The sequence below is a fragment of the Micromys minutus genome, assembly GCF_963924665.1.
Source record: "Micromys minutus genome assembly, chromosome: 21".
NCBI classification, from domain to species: Eukaryota; Metazoa; Chordata; class Mammalia; order Rodentia; family Muridae; genus Micromys; species Micromys minutus.
This window is the reverse complement of record NC_137956.1, coordinates 11,786,590-11,797,771: the sequence shown is the minus strand read 5'-3', so window position 1 is coordinate 11,797,771 and position 11,182 is coordinate 11,786,590. Positions and strand designations below refer to the sequence as shown.

Here is an 11,182-nt window from a genome sequence, read left to right as displayed (position 1 = left end):
CAGTGCTTTTTGTTTTCTGCAGTACACTGGGGCAGGATGTAGCTGGCTAGTAGGGTTCTCTAGTGGGAATGTCATAATTTCCCAGGCCTTAGCAACTGGGCAGCAGGAAACTCACTGGGAGACATTTCCAACAAACTTCCTTAACCTAACAGGAGCTCCTCCAGAGAGATAGAAACCCAGAGAAATTTGTGTATGTGGGGGACATGAAGTGTGGGGTCAGGCTAAAAGTCACCTGGTTTGGGATAATACTTGAACATCTGTGGGTCTTCCTAGCCAGACAGTCCAGCCTGGAGGATGTGTCAGGTTCAGTGAGAGCATGTCTGGGAACAGAAAAGGAAAAGAGGGTTCGAGGAAGATGCTGATGTTGAACTGTGGCCTCCACATATACTCCCCCAGGTGCTGCCCACACCATTCTCTCTGCCTCCTGCCCCAACACAGAGTTAAAGATTAGATTGAGAAGAGAGACAATGAAGAATAAAACTTAGAAAAAAACAGGATGATAGATCTCTCATTTATTAGGCTGTCTGAACTGAAACCCGTTCTGACAGGTCTGTATTAGTCAGGGTTCTTTAGAGTCACAGAACTTATGGGTTGTCTCTATTTAGTAAGGGAATTTGTTGGTGACTTACAGTCTGTTGTCCAACTCCTCAACAATGGTCAACAGCAGCTGTGAGTGGAAGTCCAAGGATCTAGCAGATGCTCAGTCCCACAAGGTAAGCAGGCAAAGAGAGTGAGTCTTCATTCTTCCAATGTCCTTATGTAGGTCTCCAACAGAAGGTGTGTCCCAGATTAAAGATGTTTACTGCCACACCTGGATCTGGGACTTGCTTTGTCCCAGAAGACCTTGAACTCAGAGATCTCCTAGCCTTAGTGTCCTGGGATTCATAGCCACTGTGCCTCAAGATCTCCATGCCAAGACCCAGGTCCCTCCAGAGATAACAGAGAAAACAAAGGTGCTGAAAGTTTTGGTTGTAGTTGCTTGGTTTTGGCAGGGCACAAAAATAGTTTAAGGAACATACATTAGGCAACAGATAAAAAGAGGGGTGGGAGCCATTAGTCATATAACCTTCACCTTCTTCTTAATCAAACTCAAACCAAGACACCTGGAGGTAAAATGGCGGCACACCTGCCCCCACCGAGCCTGTCAAACAGCAAAAGCATTTTAATTTGGTGGGGGGTGAGGAGTGGGAAGGGGGTGTGGGGGGAGGGGGCAGCTGACCTGGGCTTAGCAGGTAAAGTGCAGTGAAACATGCCTGGGAAGCTAGGATTCCAAAAACCTCTGCCTCCAGAGCAAAAGGAAACCACAAACTGTCGATGAGTCCAGATGAGACTGGTCAGGGACCTTGTCTCCCACACAGACCTTTGAAAAACTGATAGCCACAAACAACCCTGAGGGAATATGAAAATAGACAGGTGTGGGGTGTGTGTGGGGGGAGGTGTGTGCTTGTGAAGTAAAAGTAACTTCAGCTGGGAGCTTCTCCAGAGACTAACTCAAGCAAATGTATGGACCTGTGAGAAGCTGTTCCGAGTTTCCAGTAGGCAGGCAAACATGTCAGTATTGCTGACAGAAACAGAGCAGCCCTCGGGACAGGGGCAACTCCTCTAGGAATCAGTGTGACATGCAAACCTTGACAGACATCATTGTATTAGGTTAAAAATGATTAAAAAAAAAAAAAAAAAAAAAAAAAAAAAAAAAAAAACCTTAATCAGGATTTAATTCCACTTAAAGAAGAAAGTCTAGAACACATGAATTAGGAATTTTGAAATAAAATCTGTCAAACTTGTTAGGTGTGTTTCAAAAACCACTTCTGTCTTTTAGCTTAAAACATGAATGGGCCGTGTAAAGGATTTCTAAAGGTAACAGTTCAGACAGCAGAAGAGACACATTCTACAGCTCTGCTAGCCTGCCCCGGGCCATATCTTTGAAAGTAACACAGAATTAAACAGAGCACAGGAGGTGATTCACGTTAAGTCACCAAATTAAGTTTTGTGTCAGCAGTAGAATGTGACAATCTGAAGACCCAGCAGAGGACCGCCTCTTGGACGGCTCCTGCCCACTCACTGGCGCTCTGGCTGGGGGTGCGACGTAGAAGGGGCGGGACGTAGCCGGGCTGGGCAGTGTAGAAAAGCGCGATCCACAGCTAAGCAGAGCATCTCCCCGTGCTTGCAGCCTCAGAGGTTCACCATGGGACCCCAGAAGGCTGATGCTCACATCAAGCCAGAAGAACCGTCTTATGACCCTTCCTCTCAGAAGCCCCTCAGCGCCCCGCCTGTGTCCCTGCGACTTCGCGTGCTGCCGTGGTGGTTCCCAGTTCAGGAACTCAGCAACTCTATGGTGCTCTACATGGAAGCCTGGGTGGCAGAAAATATCTTTGGTGAGCTTCTTACCCTTGGGGCCTGGGTTAGTTGTCTGGACTCTGCGAGGGGCAGCAAGTCCATACCCCACTCCTCAGTGTGCCCTTCAAAGCCCGTTCCTTCCCATCTGAAGCCAGTCTGCTAACTCCAGTCTCTTCCTGCCCTGTTTAGGCCCAAACCAAGCCGAGATCTCAGAAATAGAGTGGATAAGCCAGGCCCTGCTCAGAGTGGACCTAGCCAACTCCGGCAGCCTAGCTGAAATCACCATCTATGGACGACCCAGTGCGCAGATTCGAATGAAAAATATTCTCTTGAACATGGCGGCCTGGCACAAAGAAAACAAAGTGCAAAGAGGTAAGGGACTCTTGAAGACCCACCTGAGGAGGAAGCCACGGGGCGGGGGGAGTCTCAGCTTCTCACAGACTCCAGATCCGAACCCTCTTCTCAGTAAAGCCATGCTTCTCCTTTCTCTTGACTGATGTTGGCGTTGATCTTTTCCCAAGCTCTGAAGATGAAACAAGTCGAAGAGTTCCTGAAAGCCCGTGCCTCCTCATTCTTAAACAGCTCAAGTTACAAAAGGCAAGCTAGACTCAAGCTGGTTGGTTGTCCGCTTCCTCCGGAGTGAAGAGAAACGTGATGGATTCCTAAATCACTACACATGTTTTCAGATCGGCCTTCTTGAGCACCTTCTGTTTATTTTTCTTAGCAAATGGCAATTTGTAGAACTGTTCCGATATAAAATTTTCTTTGGTATGCTGTTGGTTTTGTCACATACAATAAACTTTATAAACATTGACAATTGTGTGTGTGTGTGTGTGGGGGTAACGTGTAGGTTGTATTCCTAAAGTTTCCTTGAGAATGCCACAGATATCTTTAGTATTTTAAGCATTTGAGATGATGGTACTATATTTCCTGGACTGGGTCCAAACTCCTGTGTCAAGCAAATTACCTAAGTGAGCTAGTCAGTAGTTTGGGAAAAGAGCATTAATTACTCAGATCTACCTGCTTCTACCTCCCAAGTTCTGTGATAAAGGTGTGCTCCACCCTGTCTGGCTACCCTTTTGTACTTTTTAACCTACCTTGATTTAAGGCTGTGGTCCAACCCCCCCCCGCCCCTCCCCCATCGTAGTAACAGCCTGTATATTAGATATTTGTTACAATTCAGAACAGTGGCCAACTTATGAAGTAGCAAAGAAATTTATGATTGGGAATCAACATGAAATGATGCATTAAAGGGGTCAAAGCATTAGAAGGTTGGAAACCATTGACTTAAGGTGTGCAAGAATTCACTTGGGAGCTGGGCAGTGGTGGTGCATTCCTTTAATCCCAGCACTGGAGGCAGAGGCAGGTGCATCTCGTGAGTGCACACACTTTTTCTACACTTTTCATGTAACTCAGAGCTCCAGAGCCCTTTTCAATCCAGTTGTGTCTCAGCCTCTCTGCTGGTTGCAATCAGGTTTTGAACCGGACACGAGCCAAGCACCAGAGGAGATGGGCCAGAGCTTGGAAGAGTTTTCCAAGGAGTGATGGGGGGGGGGGGGATACTGTTCCGTCCAAAAGCCAAGCAAGCTGGCTTCTAGAAGCATAAGGAAAGCACTTGGTCTTCAGGGTCCCTGGTTGGGGGTCGGTGGTGGTGGCCAGAGGACCCACCTGACTCAGAAGACAGCAACACAGTAGAGTTCAAGCACTTGGCTGCTGGGGGAAAATGGTGTCGGGCATTCTTCCTTGCAGAAAACAGACCTGGGCTTTTGCCCTTCATTGAACATTTTCAGCTCATGTTTTCAAACATTTAGCACGCAGGGGAAACAAACAGCTGACTTCACTCTTCCCAACCTCTAGGGCAAAACCAGAGCCACAAAGGAAGACTGCTGGAAGCTTCCACAGGCCCAAAGAAGGCTGGGTTCTATTCTCACCTACTCCGTGGGACACCTGCCTCTCGGAACTCTAAGGAGCCTTTGGAGCACCTCAGGAATATCTCAGGGTCTCACTGCTGCGATAAAAACACACCAGGACTAACTTGGGAGACATTCTGCAAAGTCAGGCTGCAAGAGCTGATGCAGAAGCCACGGAGGGGTTTAGGACCACGCTGACTGGCTGGCTCTTCTTGGCTTGCTCAGTTTGTTTTGTTATATACCCCACGATCACCTGCCCAGAGGTGATACCACCTACAGTGGACTGGGCTCTGCCCTATCAATCACTAATTAAGAAAATGCCCTACAGACCTGCCTTCAGGAAAATCGTAAGGAGACATTTTGTCAGTTGAGAGTTTCTCTTCCCAGGTGACTCTAGCTTGTGTCAACTTGACTTAAAATTATCCAGGATGATGGACGAACTCTGCTGAGCCAGGGAAGCAGTGTGAGGGGAGTGGACAGTTGCCTCAGAGGACGTAAGAGCACCTGACTTGGCTTGGCTTGCAGGGCACCCAGGTTCAGCTGCCAGCACTTACATGCTGACTCAGAGACCAACCTAACTCCGATTCCAGGGGATCGAATGTCCTCTACTGACTCCAGGGGTTACCAATATGGCGCACAGACCAAAAACTCATGGCCATCGGAGGAAAAGTGTTAGTTGGTTTTCCCTGTGTCAACATACCCTGGCCACAAAAATATAATCTTGCCTGTCAGTTCTAGGAGTTGGAATGAAGGATTCCAAACGCAACCATTTAGTTTTCTGTTACTTCTTCCAACCAAACCAAACTTTTTACAATGGGGCGGGGATTGCCTGGTACTGTGCACCAGGTGGTTTGTGGAAATGGTCAGCTAAGTTCGATGTGTCCTGTGGTGACAAGGCAGCCTTGGTCTCAAGATTTCAGGCTTTAGGGTTCTTGTTTTTACCCAATATGTGTGGCGTACTAGCTGTACAGGATATGCTTAGTTTTTTTATCTGAATAGGAAGGAGGGAAGAAGACTGGTTGCACTAGTTGGGGAGCTGGGTGGGGGGATGGAGGATGGCATGAAAAGAAGGCCCAGGCACTGGAGAGGAGAGGGTTTCTCTTTTGTCAGGTCTCTTCCTGGCCTGCTCAGCAAACATCGAGGTAGTCCTCTAGACCACCTACTTACAGACTCTTTGGGTACTAAGTATAGAACCTTTTGAACAGCTCGTAAGGTCTTCCAGCACCTGAACTAATGTCCCGAGTTGCTGAAGCTAGCTTTGAAGCCTCTTGAGAAAAGCCCATTTGGTGAGGCCCAGATTGGAGTTAGAGGCCTGCACAATGGTACAAGTTACATGAGATCCTGTCAAAACCACAAAACACACATGCGCACAGACACGTGCACAAAGCGTGTGCAGGATTGCCTCTAATACCTTTTTTTGTTTTTTGAAATTGAAGACATAAAAGTCCAATTTCTAGCCTGGCAGTGGTGGCTCATGCCTTTAATCCCAACACCCAGGAGGCAGAGGCAGGCGGATCTCTGAGTTCCAGGCCAGCCTGGTCTACAGAGTTCCGGAACAGCCAGAGCTACACAGGGAAATACTGTCTTCAAAAACTGGGGGTGGGGAGTGGTAGGTGGGAAGTGGGGATATCCAATTTCCCAGTGTTTTTAAGATGGTCTGTTGCCCCTCCAACCAAAGGAATTAGAGATGAAGACGTAGGAACTATGATGGCTTAGACATCTTCTTCCCCCAACGTGTCTTGGTTTTAGCAACCTGATGCTGTACAGTACTTCCATTTTCTCTTTCATTAAAACTTCTCAAGGGATTGGGCAGTGGTGGTGTGAATCCTGATCTTGAAAAACAACAAAAAATGTCAAGGATGGTTGAGTCGGTTCAGTTAGTATAGGAACTTGTCCCAGGTCTGAGCACTTGAGTTAGAGTCTCAGAACCCACATTGTGGAAGGAAAGAACCACCTTTTAGGTTGTCCTCTGACCTCCTCCCCTCCTCCACACTTGAAGTGCACTCACTGTTTCAAATGGCAGAGGTTTAACTCAACAAATTGAACCTGAGCTCCTGGCTCTGCCTGCGTTCCTCCCTCCCTGCGGTCTAGCAAACCCCGCCCTCTACCTTAAACTTCTCTAGGCTGCCCTTCCCCCAGCTGCCCTTCCCTATATACCCCACCCATTGTTACCTGGACTTCTGTTTACTTTCTTGGCCACCTTCTCTATAACTGGTGGGAGATTTTCCACCCATAACCTCCTATACTGTGTGTGTGTGTGTATTAATCAAAACTACAGAGGGTATAGACACTTGGTTTTGTTTTGGAGCTGGAGAGATGTGAGCAGTTAGGCAGGTTTACTGCTTTTTCAGGAGTAAAAAGGACCAAATTTAGGTCCTTAGAGCCTATGTAATCCTGTCCCTCTCCAGGAATTCTGACCTCTGGCCTTCATAACACCCAAATTTACATAACCATAAACACACACATTGTTCTTTCTTAAAGACTGAGGCCATCCCTCAAGTTCTGTCCTTTTTTGTTGTTGAAACAGGGTCTCACTGCATAGCCTAGCCTGGCTTTGAACCCCGGTTTCTCTGGCCTCCCAAGTGATTGTTCCCGACACTCTGTAGATACTTCTAAACAATTGTGTAATACTGTTTGTATTTGTTTTCTTCGTTGAGTTGGAACCGTCTTAGAGTAGAGAACATTAGCACAGCATTTGATGTCCCTTCAAGGGACTAAAAGGGCGGTCTCCCTCTCTTTACATGACAATTGACCAGCTTTGTCTCATTGTCTCTGTTGTAAAGCAATGCCCTAAGACTTCCAGACCTTTAAATATCATCTTCATTAACTCTCATCAATAGTTTTGGCTGTTGGTGAATATTTTCTAAATTGCTAATGCTAGGCAATGCAATAAAGCCCAGACTAAGCCAGGTAGTGGTGGCATGCAGGTTTAATCCCAGCCTGGTTTACAGAGCAAGTTTAAGGACAGCCAAGGCTACACAGAGAAACCCTGTCTCAAAAAAAAAAAAAAAAAAAAAAAACCAACCAAACAAAAAAGACAAGCAACAAAACAAACACACTCTCTCTCTCTCTCTCTCTCTCTCTCTCTCTTTCTCTCTCTCTCTCTCTCTCTCTCTCTCTCTCTCTCTCTCTCACACACACACACACCCCACTCACAAGACAAACAAACAAACAAAACCAACCCACAACAAAATGTTACTCTAAACTGTTACTAAAAAGCAGCTGAAAGCACTTTACCCTATACCAGACTCTGCAGGGCCTGGGAAAACCGAGCTTCCTCTGGGTCATAAGTCATAACACACTGAATAACCTCCACACCAGTGAACCCTAATGGCTAAAGACCATTTGTTTGAAATGCTGTTTTTAATAGCGAATAAACCAAGTTTATTCAGTGGCTAGCCTAAAGCCTAGATCAATCTGGGGTGAAGGGTGTAGGCAAGGAACATGTGACCTTTGAAATTCAGGTTAGTTCAAAACAGCCAAACCAGGACCTTGAAGGAAGGCAGTGGGCATGATTTAAAGGCACCTGGGACTTTTACTGAAAAGAATAAAATCCCAAATTTCTTTTTTACTTTTATTAAACAACAAGAATTATTGTTGAGTTCTTGGGAGTCGCTCTGGCATCTTACAAAATGAGGTCCCCAGGACCCAACTCTTTCGGGATGGAAAAAGCTAGTCTTCTAGAAGTCTTTGAACCTTCCAGCGTAGATTCCCCAATTTTCGGGGTTCAGACCCCATCAGTTATTTCCCAGAAGAAGGTCATCACCACTGACTTCTATTCCCAAGACCCCACCGCCTGGATTGGGGGGGGGGGGAACGAGACAGTCTAGGCAACAAACTTAGTTAGCTTGGATCAGCGTGACAGGGAAGCCTGGGTTAGTCCCCCAGGGGCGCAGCCTGAGGGTACAGCCCCGGATTAGGCCCTGAAGGGGGCGGGTCTCTAGTGGGCGCGGTCTAGTCAAATACCGCCTTCACTGGTACTAAAAACTTCCTGGGCCATCAAGGTTAAGTCTGATTTAGTCTTTCCTGGAAACTGGTTCCTTGCCAGGAATTAAGATGGAAACCCTGACGACCCGTAAAGATATCCCCCCATGGGTGAAAGTTCCTGAAGACCTACAAGATCCAGAAGTATTCCAAGTCCACACGCTGGTGCTAAGATCTCTGTTTGGTGAGTAGAGTCTTGACCTACTGCCAGAACCCAGGGTCCAGGTTCTGGAGAGCTCATTTCCTTTCCCCAACAGGCCCACAGGGATCTCGAATGCCTCACATCGAGCAGGTGAGCCAGGCCATGTTTGAGCTGAAGATTCTGGAATCTTCTGAACTTACCGAGGTCTTAATTTATGGCTCTCAAAACCACAAGCTTCGGGCTAAATGGATGCTTCAGTCCATGGCTGAGAGGTACCGCCTGCGCCAGGAAAGAGGTGAGAGTCTCTAACAGGTTCCCTGCAAGGCGTGGGACGGAGCAGCCTCCTCTCTCCACCCCGCTTACTTCCCTTTTCACGTCTTCATCGGTTGCATCCCTCTGAAGATGCCTTGCCTTGGGCGTCATCTGGGATTCCTCCTTGGTCCCTGGACTGTCAGACAATCTTTTGGGAGTCCGGCAGCCCAGAGGTAAGTCTTAGGTGAGAAGGGGTTGGGACTTGACCCTCTGAGGTAACATTGTCCTACCCCATCCCTATTTCTAGGTTTCTAGGAGAACGTTAGAACTGGCCCAGTAGTGCCTTGGTTCTAATTAGACGTCCACAAAAAGATGCTTAAAGAGATGGTGAGGGGCTGGAGAGATGGCCCAGCCTTAAGAGCTCTGACTGCTCTTCCAGAGGTCCTGAGTTCAATCCCCAGCAACTGCACGGTGGCTCACAACCATCTGTAGTGGGGTCTGATGCCCTCTTCCGGTGTGTCTGAAGATAGCAACAGTGTGCTCTCATTAAATAAATAAGAGGATGAGATGGTGAGTCATGAGGTCCCCCTACTGTTCCACAACACTTAATCCTCCTGTTGGTGTTCCTCATGCAGGAATGCTCAAGCTGGAGGAAGCCATGAATGCCCTGGAACTAGGCCAGTGTTTGGAGTGAAGCCAGTTTCCAGTCAATGTGATAATGTGACTCCCACCTGGATACAGATTACGCTGTGGCCAGTGTTTGGTTCTGGCATGATTTTTAACTTTGTTATATATTCTAGATATTCCTGGATCCCTGCTGTGTGTTCTGATGTGAACATCTTTTTTTCCAAAGTTATTATTGTAACTAGATAATGAAATTTAAATGATTAAAATTCATATCATCATTAAAATATGAAAAGAGCCATTACCCTTTTCTCCATGCACCTTTGTATCCTTGTAAGTGTCTGAACAGATTATAACTTGTGGGATCTTTCACTCCTGTATCCAACCTGTTGTGAAACACTGTCTAGCTTGAAATAAGAGATGTGAATTTCTGAATTAGGGGACTCATGATGGTTGAACAGCCACCAAAAGAGGTATTTCAGTTTGCCCTGTGGAGACCAATTTAATAGTTAATGTGGAATAAATCCCACGTGGGGAGCTTTCTGGCTTTATGACCTTAGACGTATTTAATTCCTTTTACCCCCTCCATCTGTCCTTAAATATATGAAGGGTCTTGGGAAGCAGGAGGATCTGGGGTCTCAGCTACAAAGCAAATTCTAGGCTAGTTGGGGCTAAGTGAGACCCTATCTCAAAACAAATATATATATATGTGTGTGTGTGTGTGTGTGTATGTGTGTGTGTATAGATGTATAGGAATACATGAACATACACACACACACACATATATATATATATGTGTGTGTGTGTGTGTATGTGTGTATATATATACACACACGTATTCCTATACATCTATAGGTACATGTAGGGGACTTAGAAACAAGTACCTGTAATAAATGTTATTGACAGCAATGAGAGAAAGTCCTCATCTGTGGAGATAAATCATTTTTCACTGCAGTAAAGAAAATAGTTGGCTGTCTAGCTGAGGATTTCACCACACCGTTCTCTTGCCCCCCAACTTCCCAACTACTGGGATTATAGGTGTGTGCCACCACACCCAGCACCGAGAAGTCTTCATTGGATTTTCCTAACTCCCTTTGTCAGCCTTATTAGGCTTTAAGTAATCTCACTCATGTATAGAAGGCCACATTTTCTGCTCTGTTTTGTTTTTCTTCCTCGAGATACCGAGCTTGTTACTTCTTCTTCTTTTTTTTTTTTAAGTCAACTAACTTTTATTTATTTATTTTACAACTTTATTTTAAAAAACAAAGATAAATGTACAGATTTTAAGCATTTATGCATAAAAGTATGCAAATACATTTTTGTCAGTACTTGTTTTTTTTTAAAGGTTTGATAGTATGCATTAAAATCTTACTAGTTACAATGAACATAAAGTACCTGTAAAACAAGATGTAACCTGGAATTAGTCAAAGTTTTCTTGGTGTATAGAGATTAAGCATAATGGTTTTTCATTTTCTTTCTTTTTATTTTTCTTGAACTTCATATAGTCTGCGAGTTGTTTTGGGGTGTTCAAAGCTTTCTGGTGTTAGTATCCAATTATCAGTGACTGCATATTATATCTGTTCTTTTGTGACTGGGTTACCTCACTCAGGATGATATTCTCTAGATGCATTCATTTTCTTAATTTCATAAAGTCATTGTTTCTGGTGGCTGAGTAGTACTCCATTGTATAAATATACCACAATTTTTGTATCCATCCATCTACTGAAGGACATCTGGGTTCTTTCCAGCTTCTGGCTACCATAAATAGAGCTGCTATGAACATTGTGGTGCATGTGTCTTTGTTTTATGTTGGAGCTTCCCTGGGGTATATGCCCAGAAGTGGAATAACTGGGTCTTCAGGTAGTACTATGTTCAGTTTTCTGAGGAATCGCCAGACTGATTTCCAGAGTGGTTGTACCAGTTTACAACCCCA

The 11,182-nt window shown here is 45.6% G+C and overlaps 2 protein-coding genes across 2 annotated transcripts; both read left to right on the top strand.

Annotated features, from left to right (window-relative positions):
• Nucleotides 1-2,185: 2,185 nt before the first annotated feature.
• On the top strand, nt 2,186-2,980 carry OOEP (oocyte expressed protein; the record flags this gene model as incomplete). The annotated part of the gene is made up of 3 exons (XM_080934350.1): nt 2,186-2,375; nt 2,527-2,709; nt 2,859-2,980. 3 exons carry the CDS (start codon nt 2,186-2,188, stop codon nt 2,978-2,980), a joined length of 495 nt encoding a protein of 164 aa, XP_080790476.1.
• A 5,323-nt stretch (nt 2,981-8,303) lies between these two features.
• DPPA5 (developmental pluripotency associated 5) lies at nt 8,304-9,319 on the top strand (the record flags this gene model as incomplete). Its single annotated transcript, XM_080934349.1, has 3 exons — nt 8,304-8,415; nt 8,489-8,668; nt 9,261-9,319. The coding sequence occupies 3 exons, from the start codon at nt 8,304-8,306 to the stop codon at nt 9,317-9,319; spliced, it is 351 nt and encodes a 116-aa protein (XP_080790475.1).
• Nucleotides 9,320-11,182: the final 1,863 nt, after the last annotated feature.